Source organism: Fonsecaea monophora, assembly GCF_001642475.1.
Source record: "Fonsecaea monophora strain CBS 269.37 chromosome Unknown Scaff15, whole genome shotgun sequence".
NCBI classification, from domain to species: Eukaryota; Fungi; Ascomycota; class Eurotiomycetes; order Chaetothyriales; family Herpotrichiellaceae; genus Fonsecaea; species Fonsecaea monophora.
In genome coordinates this window covers 280,175-301,050 of record NW_019173946.1, presented here as the reverse complement: position 1 = coordinate 301,050, position 20,876 = coordinate 280,175, and the positions used below count along the sequence as shown (strand labels likewise).

General features: G+C 53.4%; 7 protein-coding genes across 7 annotated transcripts; 6 read left to right on the top strand and 1 right to left on the bottom strand.

Annotated features, from left to right (window-relative positions):
• Positions 1–1,125: 1,125 nt before the first annotated feature.
• AYO21_03209 (hypothetical protein) lies at positions 1,126–4,638 on the top strand (the record flags this gene model as incomplete). The annotated part of the gene is made up of 1 exon (XM_022653183.1): positions 1,126–4,638. The coding sequence occupies one exon, from the start codon at positions 1,126–1,128 to the stop codon at positions 4,636–4,638; it is 3,513 nt and encodes a 1,170-aa protein (XP_022514576.1).
• A 741-nt stretch (positions 4,639–5,379) lies between these two features.
• Positions 5,380–6,228, top strand: AYO21_03208 (hypothetical protein; the record flags this gene model as incomplete). The annotated part of the gene is made up of 1 exon (XM_022653182.1): positions 5,380–6,228. One exon carries the CDS (start codon positions 5,380–5,382, stop codon positions 6,226–6,228), a length of 849 nt encoding a protein of 282 aa, XP_022514575.1.
• Positions 6,229–6,687: 459 nt separating this feature from the next.
• On the top strand, positions 6,688–7,440 carry AYO21_03207 (hypothetical protein; the record flags this gene model as incomplete). The annotated part of the gene is made up of 1 exon (XM_022653181.1): positions 6,688–7,440. One exon carries the CDS (start codon positions 6,688–6,690, stop codon positions 7,438–7,440), a length of 753 nt encoding a protein of 250 aa, XP_022514574.1.
• Positions 7,441–7,948: 508 nt separating this feature from the next.
• AYO21_03206 (GTP cyclohydrolase I) lies at positions 7,949–9,013 on the top strand (the record flags this gene model as incomplete). The annotated part of the gene is made up of 1 exon (XM_022653180.1): positions 7,949–9,013. One exon carries the CDS (start codon positions 7,949–7,951, stop codon positions 9,011–9,013), a length of 1,065 nt encoding a protein of 354 aa, XP_022514573.1.
• Positions 9,014–9,850: 837 nt separating this feature from the next.
• Positions 9,851–15,979, top strand: AYO21_03205 (NAD+ synthetase; the record flags this gene model as incomplete). Its single annotated transcript, XM_022653179.1, has 17 exons — positions 9,851–9,891; positions 9,941–10,096; positions 10,156–10,513; positions 10,576–10,687; positions 10,743–10,833; positions 10,931–10,970; positions 11,025–11,065; positions 11,156–11,262; positions 11,357–11,534; positions 11,779–12,018; positions 12,107–12,283; positions 12,576–12,652; positions 12,702–13,000; positions 13,052–13,205; positions 13,253–13,313; positions 13,402–13,492; positions 14,129–15,979. 17 exons carry the CDS (start codon positions 9,851–9,853, stop codon positions 15,977–15,979), a joined length of 4,074 nt encoding a protein of 1,357 aa, XP_022514572.1.
• A 477-nt stretch (positions 15,980–16,456) lies between these two features.
• Positions 16,457–17,295, bottom strand: AYO21_03204 (hypothetical protein; the record flags this gene model as incomplete). The annotated part of the gene is made up of 3 exons (XM_022653178.1): positions 16,457–16,797; positions 16,852–16,866; positions 16,947–17,295. The coding sequence occupies 3 exons, from the start codon at positions 17,293–17,295 to the stop codon at positions 16,457–16,459; spliced, it is 705 nt and encodes a 234-aa protein (XP_022514571.1).
• A 1,405-nt stretch (positions 17,296–18,700) lies between these two features.
• On the top strand, positions 18,701–20,671 carry AYO21_03203 (hypothetical protein; the record flags this gene model as incomplete). The annotated part of the gene is made up of 7 exons (XM_022653177.1): positions 18,701–18,824; positions 18,892–19,052; positions 19,110–19,229; positions 19,280–19,751; positions 19,811–20,101; positions 20,177–20,303; positions 20,383–20,671. The coding sequence occupies 7 exons, from the start codon at positions 18,701–18,703 to the stop codon at positions 20,669–20,671; spliced, it is 1,584 nt and encodes a 527-aa protein (XP_022514570.1).
• Between the last annotated feature and the right edge of the window lie 205 nt (positions 20,672–20,876).

Sequence of the window (20,876 nt, the reverse complement as noted above, 5' to 3'; positions counted from 1 at the left end):
TGGACGCGGATCATAGAATTTCTAGTCCCAGAAGGAGGGCGAAGGAAGCACATCTTGAACGGGCGGCTGAAGCCCACGGAAGACATCAGATTGAGTTTTTTGGGCAATTAGAAACTGACCACCTTTTGGTGATGCCGCAGAAGCCGGAAGTAGGACGCTTCTACGACGAGCGCCCTGTCTCTTCTTTGATCTTCATCCAAAGTAGGCGAGAAGCTCAACCAAAGGTCAGCCGACCCAGAGTCCCCGGGTAGATTGGGCCGGTTTGATTGGCTACCTGCTCGTGAACCGATGGGGCAAGCCTTGGTCTGGGCTCTTAAATACGAGAAAGGCGACGGCTGATTGCACAGACACAGCGCCGATCCATCGTGGGCAAGAGAGTTCATATTTATGGGAAGTAACAGCAATAGTCTGATCATAAGAGATCGGAGAGTTCCCTTTCCTGCAACAGGTGGCTGGGGAATAATATGATGATGATAAACTTTACCTTCGTGGCCAAGTTCGCATTTGAAATGACTCCTTGGTTCAAATGACAAGCTCAATAGCCTACCCAGCAACGAATCTCAACCAGTCTGACCACAATATGTGTCCTCACGGAAATGATTTTCCCGCCTTGGTTGCTGGACAATCAAGTTCAGAGGTTGTAGCAGAAGTGCATACGTCACAGTGGTACACAGAATGGAAAGGTTGAGGTGCATAATGGACGGCGAGGCTGAGACCGCCTTTCCACTATACCAGATTGGGCGTGTTTGTTGCAAAGCTCCACTTATCACGTGCTTCTTGCACTTCAGGGCTCTGTCCGCCGCTGTTTATTTACATCTTGGGCTTGGCAACTGAATAACGGCGACAACGGCTCCTCCTCCATCATCACCACCGCGCGCTTTGAGTCGACTGCGTATCATTCCGGCTGCGCAGCCGAAGCTCGCTTCCTCAGTCGTCGTCCTGAAAGCTGCTCTGACTTTTGTGCAGCGCGCTGTCGTTACATCTCTGTGATACTTGTTAGCAATCGCATGTTTACGTCTTGCCTAAACACGACTCTCAATCAGCAAACACTAGATGCTGTGGCATCTCCGATCAATGCGACTCGAACCTCCGCGACGTTAACGTTGAGCGCGATACTCGGTCACAATGTCATCTCCTCTACTCCCTACGAAGTTCCCTTGCTGGTGCCGCGCAGTCTATTCCTGGGGCGGTGAAACGGACCGAGACCTTGGGTTCATCGAAGGCGACTTGATAGAATGCCTCAATGCTGGAGACGGCTCGTGGTGGATGGGAAGACTACTCAGAGACAGAAGAATGATGGGCCTGTTTCCCTCGAACTTCGTGGTTGTGCTCGAGGAAGATTTCGTCCCAACTCGCCGGTCGGCCAGTCCCATGCGGGATTTACACAAGAGCAACAGTGGAAGCAAGACGGTGCAAGAGAAGAAGGAGAAAGCAAAGTCGAGGCGTCCGTTTAGCGGTTATAAACATGCGAAATCTCCTTCAGTCAACAGCGCGCCTGTACCTCAGCAAGCCGCACCAGTTTCTGCACCGGCACCACAAACGTACGACACACGAAACCCTCCATCAACGGTCTTGTGGCAGCAGAGACCACCGTCCAGGGCCCCTTCAAGATCACCATCTCCCCTACCACATCATGAGATCGGCTCTTCACCCCCGCCGCCTCCACCACCCCACCGGATCATTGGAGGCAGAGCTGCCTCACCTGCACCACAAGCATTCGACATGAATGATCGATACCAGACATTCTGCCGCACTCCTTCCCCAGCACCACCCTCGGTCAACGGACACACTCCCCCAATGATTCGGAGTGCCATGGACGATGTCATGTCCTCTCTCGAGGATATGACGTTAGTAAGAAACGATTCTGTCCAACAGGAGAAGCCATTCAATCCCTGGTCCCCCGAGGCTTTCGACGACTTTCGTCGATCTGATGCTCGTCTAGGTCCCCGCCCAGTTACCAGTCTAGGGCTCGGTGCTGGAGGCAGCACTTTCTCCGAAGGACGCATCAACTATAGCAGTCGCCACAACAGCCCAGATCGGTTTCAAGATGGTCCACCTCGATTAGAGAACTACGTCCAGAGAATGGAGAGTCGATTGCGCCGTATGCAACAGGCTCGAGAAGGGCAAGACTCAGATGCACCGGACAGTGACCCTCCGGAACCGCCGCCCAAGAATTCGCCGTGGGCAAACTCTGCCAAGGCAGCTCGTCGACTATCAATGCGCAGAAGGAAATCCGCCATAGATGTTGGTGATGGTACTCTTTCAAGAGCCCTTACGCAGAAGACGAACTTGACCAACAACAGCAGCTCCAGTAGCGGAGCACAGAGTTCTGCGAGCACCGGGACCAACTTTTCGCGCCAAACAGCCATGACTTCTCAAAGTATTATGAGCGGATATTCGGCTGGTGCATTTAGTGCTACAAGTGCGGGAAGTCTGGCAAGGAAGAGAATGGGCAGTCTTCGAGACCGTATGGCCAGACCCATGACTAGCACCGGCACTAGGGATGAGCAATGGAACCAAATGGAGACGCGACCAAAGACGCCAAACACAGGAACATCTTTTCATGTGAACCATGACACCAGACAAGGGGCAAAGTCAGCGATCGGCTGGGAAGATGCGAGTCGAGGTGCAAATGGTGGGTTGGGGGGTTTTACGACTCCCAAAGCCAAAAAGCCAGGGTTCTTTAAGAAGTTAATCGACAGTGCAAAGACCGGTGCTGCGAGCGCTAGAAGCACTATCTCGTCCAGTCAAGCAGGAAGCACCTCTGGGTCGCCCACAAAAATGACGGGTATCGCTGGCGGAACCGCATTCAATGCGCCAGTAACCACTACTCAGTCGCACGGTACATTCGGGAGGGATGCTGCCAAAGAGATGGGACTAGTCAGCGGAGCCTCTGGCTCATATATTCTCACTCGCCGCGACGTCAATCGATCAAACACGCCAGGACCATCAGAACGCCAAGAGCGAGCCGATCGATGTCAGATGCTGGATCAGCCTGTTATCTGTCCAGTCGAGGAACTCTACGAGAATCTCCAGGGAGACGAAGACGCCGATGGACAACCTGTGTATTCGCCGTTCCAGCTCAGCAATCCAAGTTTCAGCCAGGTGGACAAGGCCGCGCGATTCATCACGAGCATTCCTAGCAGCATAACGGCAGGGGGCCTCGCAACGGGTTTCATATGCCGTCCATATCGAAGTGGCGTACAAAGATTACGAGCGATATTTATTTGGTGCGCCGAGAGAATTAGCTGGGAAGAAGATCATTTTGACAGCTACTCTTTCAACCAGGCAGCCGATACTAGAAGAGTCCTTCAAAGCAAACGGGGAAGCAGCAAAGAAGTCGCAGAGGTTGTGCTTGAGATGTGCACTGCCATTGGCATTCACGCCGAAGTCGTGCACGGCTATCTGAAATCCCCTGGCGAAGAACTGGACTTGGATGCGATTACTCGACCAAACCACTTCTGGAACGCTGTGCTCGTCGATGGAGAATGGAGAATGATAGACGCCAGTCTGGCTAGCCCGACGAACCCGAAAAGAGCATTATATTCCAGCATCAGCACCAGTATCGCCGAAGCATGGTATTTCTTGACGCGACCGAGCGAGTTATGCTGGACGCATGTTCCCGTTGATGAACTCCAGCAACACATGATTCCCAGCATCAGTCCTGACGTGCTTCTAGCCCTACCTGGAACAGGCCCACCGTTCTTTCGGCAAGGCTTGTCGATGCACGCTTATGACACAAGTATTATCAGACTGGACGGCCTAGAAATGTGCACATTCAGCATCAATGTCCCTCCCGATGTTGAAATTGTGGCAGAAGTGGAAGCCAGGAGATACCTCTGCGACCAAGACGGCGACGTCTATGAAGACGCCGACCACCTAACTAAGAAACGTGCTCTTGCACAACCAAGCTGGTACCGCACAGTGCCTAACACGGACATGGCACAGAAACGATATGTGATCAAGGCAATCTTGCCAGGGGACGAAGGGTTCGCCTACGTCAAGGTCTACGCTGGGAAGAAAGGTCTGATGCTTTCTTCGAGGGATATCGTGCATCCCCTGGCTCTTGCAGTACCTCTGTACCACTCGGGCGAGAACCCAAGCTATGAGTTTGTCATGAGGCATCCTACACCGCATGCCACACGACAAGATCTCTATGTCGTGCAACCGCAATGCTATCGCCTGGGGGCCGGAGAGACATATGTCTTTTGCGTGCGGCAACACCCCTCGTCGATAGCATCTACGCCAGCGACCGAACAGAACGGCTTTGAGGTCCGCCCCGTTAGTCCCAACCCACTTGGACGCCCTGCTAGCGCAATGAGCATGACTAGCAGTACGACCGGTTCCAACCCCAGCGACTATACCTACGGCAACAACGCAAACAACGCGGCTAGCGTCAAAGTCAAGGACAAGCCGGCCAAACTGGCGATCCAGTCTCCCGGCGGCAAAATCATCAGGTTGAACCGTAAGCACGAGGGGATACCGCAGCCCGCCAGCCTGAAGGAAGTGGATGGTGAAGTTCTGGGAAGCTTTTGGGAGACCGCCGTCAAAGTCCAAGAAAGGGGGATCTGGAGAGGCCTGGTCCTTGCGGATCGGAGTGCCCGGTGGTGTGTTTGGGGAGAGTGGGAGTGCGTTTGATGATGGTGAATGCTGCGGGATCTAATGCCCTCTGAAGTTGGGCAACATCGGTACACAAGAGGGAATCAATTTAGCACAGGTCGCTGGGGAATGAACTTGGATTTGGAGCATTGGGGATACTTGCTTTGGGAGATTAAAAGTTCCGGACTATTTATGAGGAGGACAGCCGGCTGGGACTCGGAGGGTTTGAGCGCGAGTCGTTGAACATGCCAGTTTTCTATGGATGAAGATTGCCCTGCGCGCGCTTATGACTTTGCTTCTTGCCTTGATGGTATGACGATACGTTACGATGTTTGTCATACTTCGTACATGTATGTCTTGTACAATTACAGAATTTCAGGGATTTTTGTTGTTGTTTGTTTTTTTTTTTCTGCAATGAGATTAGAGGACTGATGATGACCTTTGATTGAGTGGTTGGTTAATGCGGTTCTCTGTTAGATAGAGCAGAGCGTTCCTATATCTCTCACAGCTCGACACGTCTGACTTCAGAGTCTTATATGTCTGAGGTTGTTGGTGCTCTCTGATCATGATGCTTCGCGGCCTTTGTCCGCTTTGATATAAAATACAATGGCAGCTCAAAGCTTGAAGTGGGGTAAGATTCTATGTTGAATAACCGATGCCGGAGCTATTGCAAAACCACCTTTAACACTTATACCAACATCTACCCGCAGATAGGCAACAGGTTTGTTCCCTCTGACAGTTCACATACTAGAGTCTGGACGCAAACCACCACAAACTATCATGGACCAGAAGCCCAATCCCAGCGACTTTAACCCTTCGGGCCACTTCGATCAGCTCTCGTCCAAATATGACAATCTAATCGGCCTCATGACGGGCGACATCGCACGCTACACCTTACGAGAACTGATTGAGCCTCCCAGTTCAGAGATGGTGATCCACGACAACGCCTGCGGCACAGGTCTCGTCACCGAATACCTGCAGCAGGTTTCTTCCCAGCGGGGAATCTACCCGAGGAAGATCCACGCCACAGACTTTGTGCCGTCCGTCACCCAAGTGATGCAGACCAAAGCGACGCAACAGCAGTGGAAGAACGTGGACATCTCGGTCATGGACAGCCAGGACCTCACGTTTGCCGACGGCACGTTCGACCTGAGCATCACCAACTTTGGCATCTTTTTCCTGCCCGATCCGCAAAAGGGGGCGGACCACATCCACCGCACGCTGAAGCCCGGCGGCGTCGCGGTCGTCACGGCGTGGAAAGAGCGGCGGATCATGGACACGATCGCCGCCGCGCAGGAGTCGATCCGGCCGGATCTGAAGACCCTGTCGAGCCCGTGGGCCGAGCGCTGGTCGCGGGAGGAAACACTGCGAGACGTCCTCCTCGCCGCAGGCTTCAAGGCCGAGAACGTGCGCATCGTGGAGAAACGGACGGACGCGGTGGTAGAGCCGTTCCTGCGCGACCCCGACATGGTCGCCAGGTCGTACCCTGCGGCCGTGGAGGGGTGGAGCGACGAGGAAAAGGCGAGACTGGGAGGGGAGATGTTGAGGATCGCGCGCGAGAGAGATCCCGAGGGTGGGGGTGTCGGCGGTCTCTACTTTGTGGCGTATGTCGCGATAGCGAAAAAGTGAAATGATAACTAAAATGACTGGTGGTGATTGAGCCTTTGTTTGTCTCATCTAGTCTACAGTGCGAATACGGACATTTCCCTTTCCTTGTGGGTTTCTGCCCCAGATACGCATCACGACGCACGACGCATGAGCTGAATTCGCTGCTCCTCGATCAAAACATCTCTGCCTCTGGCCCTTGAAACGCGTAGATCAAATTACAATTATATCACTCTTAATCCAAGCCAAGTCCATCTTGAGTCTATCTTTCCCTTCTGGGCGTTTGCTGAAGTGCGGGGTGCGCTTATCCCAGCCATATCAAGGGGTACGGTCCGAGAGAGGTCTAGATGTCAGCTAGGTTTCATATCAATGTTCCCCTCGTGCGACTCATGACTTGATACAAATTACTTGTCTCACCTATCCCATCTGCAACTCAGTCTCTCTTCATTTCGCACGCAGCTTTCTGTGATAGTAGCCACAGAAATGTCATCCAAGCCCGTCATCGTGTTCGTGCCTGGCGCGTGGCATGTCCCTGAGACATTCTATCTCGTGGTTGGCGAGCTCGAGGCCGCCGGCTATGAGACCAGGGGAGTCAAACTCGCCTCGGTCGGCTCGCCCGAGCCGCTCAAAGACTTTCAGCCTGACGTGGAGGCCATCCAACAAGTGTTGAGGCCAATCATCGAGGACGAGGGGAAAGAAGTCTTGCTCGTCGTCCACTCCTACGGGGGTGTCGTGGGAAACGAAGCCGTGAAAGGCCTGGACAAAGCCTCACGCGAAAAGGAGGGCAAGAAGGGAGGCGTGTCGCACATCTACTTTTGCTGCGCCTTCGCCCTCCCTGAAGGGGTGTCCCTGATGGACGCGCTCAACCAGACCCCCCTGCCGTGGTTCCGGATCAATGACTCTGAAGACATTGTCAACCCCGCCACGCCGATCGACACATTCTACAACGACGTCGACGGCCCGGAGAAATACGTGGCAATGCTGAAGCCGCACAGCTACCGCACCTTCTTTTCAAAGGTGACCCAGCCGGGCTGGAAGTTTGTGCCGAGCACATATCTGCTGTGTGAAAGGGACGAGGCCATCCCGATTCACGCTCAGAAGGGGATGGTAGAGGGAGCTCAACAGGCTGGGGCGCAGATGAGGGTCGAAACCGTCGACGCCAGTCATTCTCCGTTCTTGAGCATGCCGCAGGAGATGGCGAGGTCAATTAGGCGTGCGGCGGGTGAGGCAGTGTAAAGGGGGAACGGAGAAGGGTGAGATACAGCCGAGAATATTTTGAGATGTGAGTAGGTACATATGTATGAGATGTGTATATTACACCTGGTGTCTGCCTGATGCCCAACGAGCCTCTGGAAGAAGGAAATGACACAGTCTGACAGAAAGAAGATGCGCTCTCAGAATTCAGATGCTCTGCCGTACTACCCCGGATCTGTTCAGCCACGCCAATCACTCCTCCTGCTTCCGATTGGCTGTCGATGACTGCAAGGGCGCAGCTGCAGGCCCAGACGAAAAAAGGATTCCGATTTCGTCCCCGAGATTTTCTTTACGGGCAAACCAGATTTTGCGACCATTTCGAGGGCCTGACAGCACAACAACCAACCCAGCACGGTAATACCTTTTGCCTGCCACCCTTCTTGACATATCTCTTGGAGCTAGAATACCGCCCGGGGTTCCTTTATTTCGTGGAAAAAAACATGCCTCTCCCATAAACTGTCGCGTTCTTCCCACCTCTCGCTGCCCCGCCATGAGTCAAAATAATCCTCCCCCAAAACTCCCCTCTCTAGACCACAGCACCAGTATCCCTCCTCCCGCGACCTTACACCCGAAGCCTCGCTCTGCCGTACCCTCATACCTGCTGAACGGTTCCTCTCCCCTACACCGTTCGCAGACGACGACTCGAGCGCAGGAACGAGAGAACCTGGCATCTTCTATCCAAGCTACGTACGGCCGGCGGAAAACCATAGATCTCACCGCCGAAGGCCAAACAACCTCACAAGCCACCATGCCGAGCGGGACGTCATGGCTGGGCTTGGAGAACACGCAAAAAGACACCGAGTCCAAGCGTCCTACAACACTGCATACCCCCGCTCGAGATGAGCGAGACGAGGCACCACCCACCCCTCCTGCCTCCACGGTATCGCGCCCTGCAAGTCCCTATACATTGAATCCGCCCATCGACTTTGACGGTCTTTCCTGGCCGTGTATCGGCACTCGCGAACGCCTCGATCAGACTCCCGAACAGGCACAGGTTCGCCTCGATAAACTCGCGGGGGCGGTCCGGACGATATTTGAGTGTATAGGCGAAGACCCCGACCGCGAGGGACTGCGAGACACCCCGGAGAGATATGCCAAGGCGCTGATGTATTTCACCAAGGGCTACGAGGAGAATGTGCGGGACTTGGTCAACGGGGCAGTCTTTCATGAAGACCACGACGAGTTGGTCATTGTCAAGGACATTGAAGTGTTCAGCTTGTGTGAACACCACATGGTGCCATTTATTGGGAAGATGCATATTGGATACATTCCCAACCGGCGCGTGCTTGGATTGTCGAAATTGGCCAGGCTGGCGGAAATGTTCTCGCGCAGACTGCAAGTTCAAGAGCGGTTGACGAAACAAGTTGCTCTGGCCATCGCCGAAGTCCTCAAACCACAGGGCGTCGGGGTCGTGATGGAGAGCAGTCATCTTTGCATGGTGATGAGAGGCGTGCAGAAGACCAGCAGCTCGACGACGACGAGTTGCATGCTAGGCGCCATGAGGAGCAGTGCCAAAACCAGAGAGGAGTTCTTGAGCCTGTTGAACCGGAAGTGATGGTCCGTGCAGTCTTGTACGACGAATGAATGGATGGATGGACGGAGGGCTTCTGCTGTCTCTCGGGACCGCGTTTATGATCAGAGACATGTCTAGGCAAATGTGTGGCGCTTTGGCGAAATTTCAACAAACATATGGGAATTGGCGTAACCTCAACTCAACGGTGGTTAAAGTCGCTATCGATACCCAAGGTGAACGGTACTTTGTACTGGATGGATATATATATGGGAGCAGCTCGGCTTCCTAGTAAATATGGATATGTATGATGCTTGGTTTGGCTGCTTTGTTGTTTGCCTCCACGTCCCCACGTAGCTCTGAGGTGAAGTCGGATGACCAGGAGATTGTTCTCTACTCGATGCCTAGGCTTCCTGTCAGCAGTGACTCGTATATCCCTACCATAGGTGTATCCAAAGAGATGTGATATGTGGCTGCTGCACGTGACGTGCCTTGGCACCATTTGCTCATGGGTTCGTGACTTGTGACTGGGATATCGTCTCTCTCTCAAGTCCCTCGTCTGGTATACCTCTTTGTGTCTACGGACTGAGATATTCTGTCGACGTACTCTCAGTCTAGTGAATCTTATTGCACCTGCCTCAGAACTCGATAGACGCTCGCCCGCGCCAGGCCGAGCCACGCACACTCCGCCTGGTGAGTCTATCAATCCAGACAAGGCGGAAACCGTTCCGGACTCATTGATAGCAAGCTAATTTTTTTGCTTCTTTTGCAAACGACACAGTCTTGCAGCCACTGGTCCTCGGACTCAGCCTTGCCGCACGTATCTCTGTTACATCAAGATTAGCGATAGAGCTCAGCCGGTACCCTGTATCGTGATCAACGATGGGCAAGCTTGTGACAGTAGCGACTTGCTCCCTCAACCAGTGAGTTCACACCCTAAGGATCCACCGGATGAAATCTGACATTTGGCAGATGGGCGCTTGATTTTGACGGCAATGCGGAGCGCATAATCACAAGTATCAAGCAAGCCAAGGCAGCGGGAGCTCGGCTGAGAGTCGGGCCTGAGCTGGAGGTTTGCGGATATGGAGTACGTGGTCCTGGCATTCTGCTCCAGTCCTGTTTGAGCGTGTATACGATTATGGCTGCCCAATCTGCTACGGCTTGTCGTGTAGCTAACTGTCCATCAGTGTGCAGATCACTAGTGAGCTCTTTCGACCAAGGTCTACTCAGTCAATCACTAACCATGCCAGCTTGGAGGGTGACCTCTTTCTGCACTGCTGGGAATCTCTGGCAACCATCATCACCCACCCAGATGTTAGCGACTGTATCCTCGACATCGGCATGCCTGTGCGCCACAATTCAGTCCGCTACAACTGTCGCGTTATTGTCTTGAACAAGAAGATCCTCCTCATCCGTCCCAAAATGGCCATGTGCGAGGAAGGCAACTACTTTGAGTCTCGGTGGTTCACTCCGTGGACACGGAAACGAGAAGTCGAAGACTACCCCCTCGAAGACGCAATTAGCAGCGTCACAGGCCAGCGAACTGTATGTCAAAGCCTGTGTTTCTCGTTCGCGATGTACAGCTCTGTTCAGGCTAACTAGAATAGGCACCGTTTGGAGACGGCGTCCTCCAGACCATTGACACGCTGGTCGGCGCAGAAACGTGTGAAGAGCTGTTCACTCCAAATGCTCCTCATATCCATATGGGATTGAATGGCGGTAAGTTAAAGAGCTATCCCGTTTATACAGGGCTTTGTTCTCTGCTTTCCCGTAGCTCTTGTTGCTTACAAGTCATCAGTCGAGATCTTTGTGAATTCCAGTGGCTCGCACTACGAATTGAGAAAGCTGCAAACCCGTGTTTCTCTGTAAGTTCTCGGTATCATCAAGTCTGTATCGGACCAAGGAAGCTTTTGTGTCGAGATACTGGGCTGTCCAAGCTGGTACTGACTTTGCGACCACCAGCATTCGAGAGGCCACGAGACAGAACGGTGGTATTTACGTGGTATGTATTCCTGGGGGCATGATACTACTTTCCTCTAATGCTGACGGTCAATAGTATTCCAATCAACGAGGCTGCTCGGGAGACAGATTGTACTAGTAAGTGCTGCGTCAAAGCGGTCTCGCTGATGCTTTATCTTTACCGATCACCTGTCCCGGCGCAAGGATTTTGTGCTAATGCATGATAAGTGATGGCTGCGCCATGATCTTCGTGAACGGCAGACTGTTGGCTCAAGGGAGCCAGTTCAGCTTGAACGACGTTGAGACTATCACCGCAAATGTCGATCTCGAAGATGGTAGGTGATCCTGCAAGGACCCCACGTCCATTGATAGGCGTTGTTTTCTTCCTGGCTGTCCTTGTAACAATTGTCGAATCTAATGAATTGCCAGTGCGGTCATTCCGTGTCTCTCACTCGCGAGGTCTCCAGGGCGCCGAGGCCCTCCCATATCCTCGTATACCAGTCGATCTCCGCTTGACGCACCCAGGCCTCGAACAGACTGGCAAATTCCTCGCCCCCTCTCCGGATATCCCAATTCGCTATCATTCTGCCGCTGAGGAAATTGAATTGTAAGTGGTCCTCGGTCTCTCCTGAATCATATAATTGCACATTTTGAGGGAGAAGCAAGAGAACCAGCATTTCTTTGGCGTGTTCCTGATCCTCGGAGTCCTGGCAATGTCCAACTCTTGGTATCTGCTGGCTCACAAAACCTCTCTTTCTTTCTGTCTATGAAACTGGAATATTGCTGACGTGACTTTTCACCTGTTGCAGCGCCCCAGCTCTTTGGCTTTGGGACTACTTGAGGCGTTCTAGAACGGCGGGTTTCTTCCTGCCTTTGTCTGGTGGGATCGATTCTGCGTCTACGGCTGTCCTTGTATTTTCAATGTGTCGGCTGCTGTATGACGCTGTCACATCCGAACAAACCCTACCGCACACAAAGGAGCTCGTTTTGGATGACCTCCGACGAGTCTGTGCACAATCCAACGACTGGATCCCATCGAGTCCACAGGAAATCTGCAGTCACATTTTTCACTCTACCTATATGGGATCGAAGTACGTGAGCACTGTCTACCAACGCGCATACCTTGGTTCCGAGACTTTCTCAGACTCAACTCAACTTTCAGTGCTGACACACTAGCAGGAACAGTAGCAAGGAGACCCGGTCTCGAGCAGCGGCACTTGCGAAAGCCATTGGATCCTATCACATTGACCTCAACATTGATGGTGTTGTGTCTGCTCTTACCACATTATTCACTACTGTCACCGGATTTACCCCGAGCTTTACTTCCAGTAATCCGTCCGAAGGGCTTGCTCTACAGTATGTGAATCAAACCCGCGGCTCATACCTTCTTTCTTCCTTTCAGTCTTCATTCAAAAGCTAACGAGGCCTAGAAACATTCAAGCGCGTATACGGGTAAGTTCATTCGGTCCTATGCACTCAAAATATCGGAGTATCATACCGAGCATTCTTCAATGGTCGACGTGCTGACCTTTTGACAACTTGCAGATGGTGATCGCATATTTTTTGTACGTAATTTGGACAGCTGCCCTCTAAGGCAGAGAGATTATCCCCTTGACGGCAATCTGGATTTTCATTGACGAATGATTAGTGCCCAACTCTTACCGAGTGTCCGAAAGCGCAAAGGAGGCGGTGGTCTTCTCGTTCTCGGCTCCGCCAATGTTGACGGTATTTATCTTCCTCTAAATCCACCAAGTTACTGTGCTGATTAGATCAGAGCAGCTCCGTGGGTACCTGACAAAGTACGATGCGAGTAGCGCGGATATAAACCCAATCGGCGGCATATCTAAGGTCGATCTTCGAATGTTCCTCGCTCATGCCCGGGACAATCTCGACCTCCCTCTTTTACAAGGCTTCCTCGACGCCACCCCAACCGCCGAGCTGATCCCGACGACCAATGCCGATGCCCACACTCAGTCCGACGAGGAGGAAATGGGCATGACATACGCCGAGCTCAGTGTGCTCGGCCGTCTGCGCAAGGTTGGCCGTCTCGGCCCATGGGGCGTCTTTGAAAAGGTAACTGTTCCGGCTTCATTGTTGTTCACAACACTAATGTTCCATGCCCAGCTCCTCCCTATCTGGACATCTCCCCCACCAGACTCAGAGGCGATCGCCACAGAAGCTCGCGGCGCACATACAGATCCCCAGTATGTACACAGTGTGGCGCATGGTGAGAGCATGACGCCGCGTGCCGTGTATGAGAAAGTGCGGAAGTTCTTTTGTGAGTATAATTTGTGCTGGGATATTCGCTCGTCTCACGTGGAACAGATTACTATGCAATCAACAGACATAAGCAGACCACCCTCACTCCAGGATTGCACATGGAACAGTAAGTACCAAAGAGAATATTCGATGAAGCCACCGTTTCGGCCGCTTAGCTTGTGTCTTTGAAACTTCTCATACTCACCATTGCCTAGATATTCGCCGGATGATCATCGATATGATATGAGACCCTTCTTATACCCCAGCTTCACAGCGCAGTACCGCAAGATGGAGCACGCAGTCAAGGTACTTGAAGACAGTGCGAGAAATGGTGCTTGAGGCAGAATGTCACGTCTCCGTGGTGTTGTTTTATGTCGGAGTATGTAAGAAGCTTGCAACCATAGACATCCACTCTTCGACGAGCACAAGAAACAGCGAGTAGCTACAAATTGTTGATAGTCTTCTGCGCCAATGTTCTTCTGTACGATTGCACGAAAGAATCTGTCTGTACCTCTCGCAGATCAAGTCTATACAAGCAATAGAGTACGGCCGGCTCTCGCATCTCTGTTACGACAAATTGATGCTAGGAGAAGGTAATCCGGAACTAAGCTCACTCAAGCTCTAGGACGAGAGGAGATGCCGTTCGATCCTATGCCCCCGTCCATGCATGCAAGCAAGCACCGCGCAATACTGACCCGTCTCTTAGCAACGGAGGTAAGGATCAAGCAGGCCAACCTTTTTCCACCCAATCTAGACAGCGGGTATGATTTCCCGGGGTTTCGTTTTCTTATATCGCATCCTACAATCATGTGACGGACCACCCGATTTACGACTCGTACGGTGTTGATTATCCGTCACGATGTGTTGCCCGGTCTTTAAAACAGGGTATTGCTGTTGAAGTCCACAGGGGTGAACTAGGGAGTGAATATACGAGGTCCCTAGATCCATGGTCCCTTAGGGTCTGTCGAGAAAGCCACCCCTGGAAACTCGCCCAGAAAGTTCGATTTCGACAAAGTCAACATCGAAATCCTTGTGACCTTGTTTCCAGAAACTGACCTTCAACTACGAAGAGAACTTGCAGTGATGGGGTCCATCAGCGAAGATGTCCACGCGAATGGCACCGCTACGCCTTCGCCCTTTATCAACAACCTCGACATTGACGTCGTGGTCGTCGGAGGCGGATTCGGGGGCATGTACGCCGTCTACAAGCTCCGCCAGCTCGGGCTGAGCGTGAAGCTGTTCGAAGCGGGATCCGACTTTGGCGGAACCTGGTTTTGGAACCGGTACCCTGGCGCTCGCGTCGACTCCGAGTCGCCGTACTATGGCCTATCGATCCCCGAGCTCTGGCGGACGTGGGACTGGAGCGAGCGGTTCCCCGACCACAACGAGATCCGCCGGTACTTTGCACACGTCGACAAGGTCCTGGACCTGAGCAAGGACGCCTTCTTCAACACCATCATCACCGAGGCGACCTGGGACGGGGGCCGCTGGACGACCAAGACCCAAGACGGTGCGGTCATCACGTCAAAATATTTCGTCGCCGCGACGGGGTCCACGTACAAGCAGTACTACCCCGATTTCAAGAACCTGCGAGACTACAAGGGCATCCTGATCCACTCCGGGTCCTTTCCGAGCCATCGAGTCGACTACTCGGGCAAGAAAGTGGCCGTGATCGGCAACGGGGCCACGGGGGTACAAATCGTCCAGGAGACGGCCAAGGAAGACTGCCAGCTCACCGTCTTCATCCGGACGCCCAACATCGCCTTCCCGATGCGCCAGCGCAAGTTGCCCGTGGAGGAGCAGGAGAGCGCAAAGGTCTTTTACGCCGCGTACTACCAGGCCGCGAAGCTGTCGAGGGGCGGCATCCCTTACAACCCGGCGACCACGTCCATCTGGGGCGTGTCCCCCGAAGAGCGCGAGGCCTACTTCGAGGAACTGTGGCGGCGGGGCGGTTTCTCCTTCTCGTCGTCCAACTACCGCGACCTGATCGTCGACAAACGCGCCAACGCGCTCGTCTACGAGTTCTGGCTGAAAAAGGTGCGCGAGCGCGTCACGGACCCGCACAAGGCCGCCGTCGTCGCGCCCCTCCAACAGCCGCATTTCTTCGGCACGAAGAGACCCAGCCTCGAGCAGGACTACTACGAGATGATTGACCGGCCGAACGTCACGGTCGTCGACCTGAAGACGCACCCGATCGTAGAATTTCGGGAGACGGGGATCCTGACGACGGAGAAGCTGCACGAGTTCGACATCGTCATCCTCGCCACGGGCTTCGACTCGGTCACGGGCAGTCTCACGACCATGGGCCTGACGGACAAGGCGGGCGTGCCGCTCTCGACGAAGTGGAAGGACGGCGTGTACACGCACCTGGGCCTCACGATCTGCGGGATGCCGAACCTGTTCATGGTGTACAGCCCGCAGGCGCCGACGTCGCTGTCGAACGGGCCCCCGATCATCGAGATCCAAGTCGACTGGATCGCCGACGCCGTGGCCAAGATGCGCGCCGAGAACGTCGTCTCGATCGAAGCCCGGCCCGCCGCGGCGCAGAGGTGGCACGACGACATCCAGCGCGCCAACAGCCGCACCCTCTTCCCCTACACCGACAGCTGGTACATGGGCGCCAACATCCCCGGGAAGCCGCGCGAGCAGCTCCTCTACCTCGACGGCGTCGCCCGGTACGCCGAGGTGTGCAAGGCCGCGCTGGAGACGTGGGACGGATTCGACGTGGTTGTTGGGACTTCTGAAAAGATTGACGGAAGTGGTGGTGCCGAGCAGGTCCCGCCTCGTCTGTAGTCTACGTAGCAGTCCATCAGAAAGTTCTGTAGGAGCAAGCGTCTTTTATCCCCGTCAAATAGGTATGTAGTACGTATAGAGTGAGTGGGATAGATGATTAAGAGTTATTCGATATATTCCTCGCTTTTGCCCAAATGCTGCTTGACTGTGCTTTGAAAGTATCGTTCCCCGGGACCAAATGTCAAGATCGAAAGAGTCAGAAACAACACAGTTTTCGCCAGAATTTAGTATGTGTCCACCATACTATTGATCTGGAGTTGATGTTCCATAGACAGCTTTGAGCTCTTCACGCATCATCACTACTGATGTAGTTTCCTTGACCCTGTACGCGTACAAACCTGTGGACGACACACAAGAAAGCAAAGGCAAAGATAGGATAAAGAGTGTTTTATATTTGATTTGAAATGGACATGATAAGACTCTCCCGTCGCGACCTTTAACCCACACCAAGAAGGGTTCATGTACCGAGCTGGACCCTTACAACTTGAGCCCTTTGAACGTCGTCGACGGCCCGTACGCACGCGTCAGCTTCCACGTATACCCCTCCATGGACTGCACCGAGCCCAAAACCCGCTTGGCCCACTCGGTCGTGGAGGACCGACGGATCTGCTCGCCGGGGATGTCGGTGCTGTCGAACTCGTGGATGGTCAGATACCGCGGCTTGTTGGCAGGGTCGATCTGCTCGTAGCGCGTGGCGGCCCGGTACGGGATGATCATGGACAGCATGTCCAGGTGTTGTTGGCGGTACCAGGTGTCGAAGTCGTCCTCGCCGCCGGCCTTGGGCTGGACGGCGGCCGTGGCGATGACGGGGGCGCCTTCTGTTTTTTTTTTTAAACATTATTTTTAGCAGAAAAAAAATATTGTTTACGCACGCTTGGGGACAGGAGCTGTCATTCATTGATCATTGCTAGGAAGCACAGGGGGAGGGATAAACGTGGAAATGAACAGGATGGAGGGGAAAACGCACCAAAGACGCGAATATCCCGCGGCTCGTAAACTTGGGTCAGTCGATACTGCCTCACTTGAAACTCAATGTGATCAGTGATGGGACCGGGAAAGACGTGCTTGCCGAGCGGGGGGATCGAGTTGAACTCCTGCGTCGAGAAGAAGTCGACGTCGGCGACGGGATACAGGGCCAGAAGTGGCCACTCGGAATTGGGGTCGACGTTCTCATAGCGATATGCGTCGTTGATGCCGCTCGTCGCGAGGATGTCCGGGATGTGGACCTCCTCGTACCATTGGTGCAGCTTGCTGAGAGGATGGTCTGTCCCCTTTTTCGGACGTGCGAACGCAACGGCTAGCCCCGGCTGTGGCATATTTGGTGGTGGCGGTGAAGGTGGAAAGTGGTGATGACGGTTGAAAGCGACTCTGGCAAAAACGGATGACTGACTATCAAAAAATTCACTTACTGGTATACAAATAGAGCTTTTCTTTCTTTCGGCAAACGAGCGAGATCGGCCAATCACTGCCTCGGTCCCCATGGCTTTACGTCCAAGTTGGTCTCAACAGATACCACGGGTACCTCGGGATAAGCCGAGGCAAGCCCGGACTTTTGGGCTTGACTCCCTTAAAAGCCAGCAGGATCCCTTGATTTTTGGTAGAGGAATGTGACCGGCGGCGAACATATCCCGGGCGAATACGAGGATAAAAAGTTCGGTGTAGGTCTCAAACAAGGTCGATCCCATCCCAGTCCGTCATCAGCTATTACCCGGGTGGTGTGGCCACAAGGGGGATATCCAGGGCCGCTGCGACATCTTTGACCGCGTTTCGGCATCTGTTGAGTAGTCAGGAAGAATAATTTTATGAGAGAAAAGGGTTCATCCAACATACAAATAGCGAGGGCGTCCATTCCATTTCTCACTCCCTGTGAGGCATGTGTCCTACACAGAAAAGGAAAGTCAAAATAGGGGCAAACTAGGGCAAGCTCGATCACGGATCCAATTATCGCTTAGTTGGGCATGTATATTAACGAAGGTGCCTTCCTAAATAGGAACTAAAGTGGGGCGGCGGGACACGGAAGTGGTTGACGACCAGGACAGAAACGAGTGTCTGTGAATGCTTCACGAGTCTGGTCTCCTCTCAATCGTCGCTGTCCGGCGACTCTCCGGTCTTGTTTTCTTCTGCTCATTGCTTAAGTCGAGGGTCGGGACGGCCTTCTGAACACGGGGGTCGATCGATCTATTCCCCGGCTCATCCGTGCCCACGCCGGTTGCATGGCAGTAGCTTGAGTTGCTTGAGCCAACCTTCCAATCGCAGGTGCGACTTGCCGCGCCACGTATCAGAGGTCCCAATATCAGACACTATTACTGTGGGACGCCCTCGGCGCCGAATCATCAGGACGTAGGCCCGAAACGTGGCTTCAGGGATTCGCGTGACCGGGTATCAGGCATGTTCAACCTGAGTAGAAGGGCTCGCGAATCAGGTCCGGACATACGAAGTACCCCCAGCACCAGCTCACTGTCACCGGCGGCCATCATTGTCCGTTGTTGAATCTCCCATGGCCACCTCCACCCCCTGGAAGCGACAAACGCGGGTACCCCAGACTCTCAAACATCTGGGGAAGTCGATTGATGCGGCCGAACGTCTCCGGAATAGTCACTACTCCGTCTCTTGAGCTCGACGTTAAGAAGTCTGGACCATGTTTTTTCGAGACTTCAGTCCATCCACATGCATTCGTCTTCGTCGTTGTGAAACCAGCAGCAACGCTTGTATTTTGAAACCATGGACGTCGCAGCGCACACCAAGAAACAGAAGATCAATGGGACAACCATCCGAATCCTGGCCTTTGTCGGCTTCGGCACCCTGTCATCAGGCTACTCGGCTGCCATCATTGGGACAACGCTCGGTATGTATACAGATCTAGGGGGAAATATCGCTATTTCCTGTACTATAACTGACGATTGCGACAACAGGCCAACCCTCCTTCAGCGAATACTTTGAGCTCGACAAGAGGTCCGACGCGACTGCTTTGATCTCAGCCATGAACGGTCTCTTCTTTGCTGGCAGTACAATCGGGGTGTTGATTGTTCCATATATCAGTGACAGATGGGGTCGTAAATGGGCAATTACGGTGGTAACTTGACTTTCTCTCCCTTTTCTTGCTGGTGGCAGCTACTCACCATCACTATAGGCGGCGATTGTCAATCTGATATCTGGTGCCTTGCTGGCGGGAAGTGTCCATGTCGGCATGTTCCTCACCTTCCGTTTCTTCGCAGGCGCCTCGTCGTACATGCTTCTCAGTTCTATTCCAGTACGCATATAAACACCCTGAACACGATGCAACTACTGACACAACAACAGCTCTGGATCTCGGAGGTGGTCCCCCCTCGCTTCCGCGCGGCGCTGGTTGACTTTGGCGCTGTCTTTGGAATCATTGGGTACTTCATCCAAGGCTGGATCGGCTATGGGTTCTTCTTCTGGAAATCCGGGGGCCTGCACGCGTGGAGGATCCCTCTCGCGCTGGCTTGCCCCTGGCCGATCTTCCTTCTTTCGGGTATCTATTGGCTCCCGGAAAGTCCTCGATGGCTGGTCATGCAAGACCGTGCCGCCGAAGCAAAGGAGATCATATACCGCCTGCACGCGGACCCCAAGAATCCCAACAATGACTACGCCGCTGCCGAGTTCTACCAGATCAATAAGCAACTGGCCATTGACAGAACGCTGGGAAACTCGTGGATGGACATGATCAGGAAGCCGTCATATCGCAAACGCTGCTACCTTTGTATCGCCACCGCGGCGCTCATCCAATGTTCAGGACCGCTGGTTATCAATAGTACGGGTGTCTCCACGCAACATCTCTTCCTGACTGTGGAAAGCTAATCGAATATATAGACTACGGACCGTCCATCTATAAAAACCTGGGGTTCGATGCCGAAAAGCAGCTTCTCTACCCAGCTGCATGTCTAACTCTAGCCCTCGGCGCCAACATAATCGGCATGTTTACTGTCGACTTATTCTCCCGCCCCTGGTTCATTGGTACCGGCCTCATCGGTTGTGAGCTCTGTCTGATCGTCGAAGCCGCGCTGGTGTCGAACTTTGTCAACACCGACAACAAGTCCGCGCTCTTGGCTGCAGTGGCAATGTTTTTCATCTTCCAGCTCCCCTACGGAATTCAACTTGATGGTAAATGCTTTTCTCGGCCCGAATATCTCGGGAGCATAGTACTGCCCTGGAGAAGTCGGCTGACATGGGAGACAGGCACCCAATTCTCCTACTTCAATGAAATATTCCCGTCACATCTTCGAGCTAAAGGCGTCTCGATTGGCTTCGCCGTGATCGCGGCCATGAACGTCATGTGGCTATCTGTCACCCCAACCGCATTCAAGTAAGCCACCCCTTGCTTTCGCACTTATTCCCCGAGTGCCAAGCACGAACCTGATTGCAACTCACTGATGTTTTGCCAGCCACATCGGATGGAAGTATTACCTCTGCTTCATCATTCCCGGAACCTTGGGCGCCATCTGCATCATCCTCTTCTTCCCAGACACCATGGGCAAACCACTCGAGGAGATTGGCGCCCTCTTCGGCGACGAGGACGAAGTGGCTGTCTACCAGCGCGACATTGTTCTAGACGCGAACAGAAACGTGCTGGTCGACCACGCGCACGGCGACGATGTCATTGACGACGTCATGCTCGAGAAGGAGGGAAAGGTCCACGCCGAGGGCGTCACTAGAGTCGCAAGTGACGTCTGAAAAAGTTTACCACGGAGGTTTGTTCCTTTTCTTACTTGAATCCTTGTTGGGAGATGGGTTCTTACGGACCTAGTCCCTAGTCTCTCTGAGGGTGGTGCTTTCTGAGGAACGACAGTGAAATTATTTCTCTCTCATACACACACAAAAAAAATGATGGTCTTTCGCGGGATTGTGAAACAGGCCAATGTCAATGGCAGGAATGATA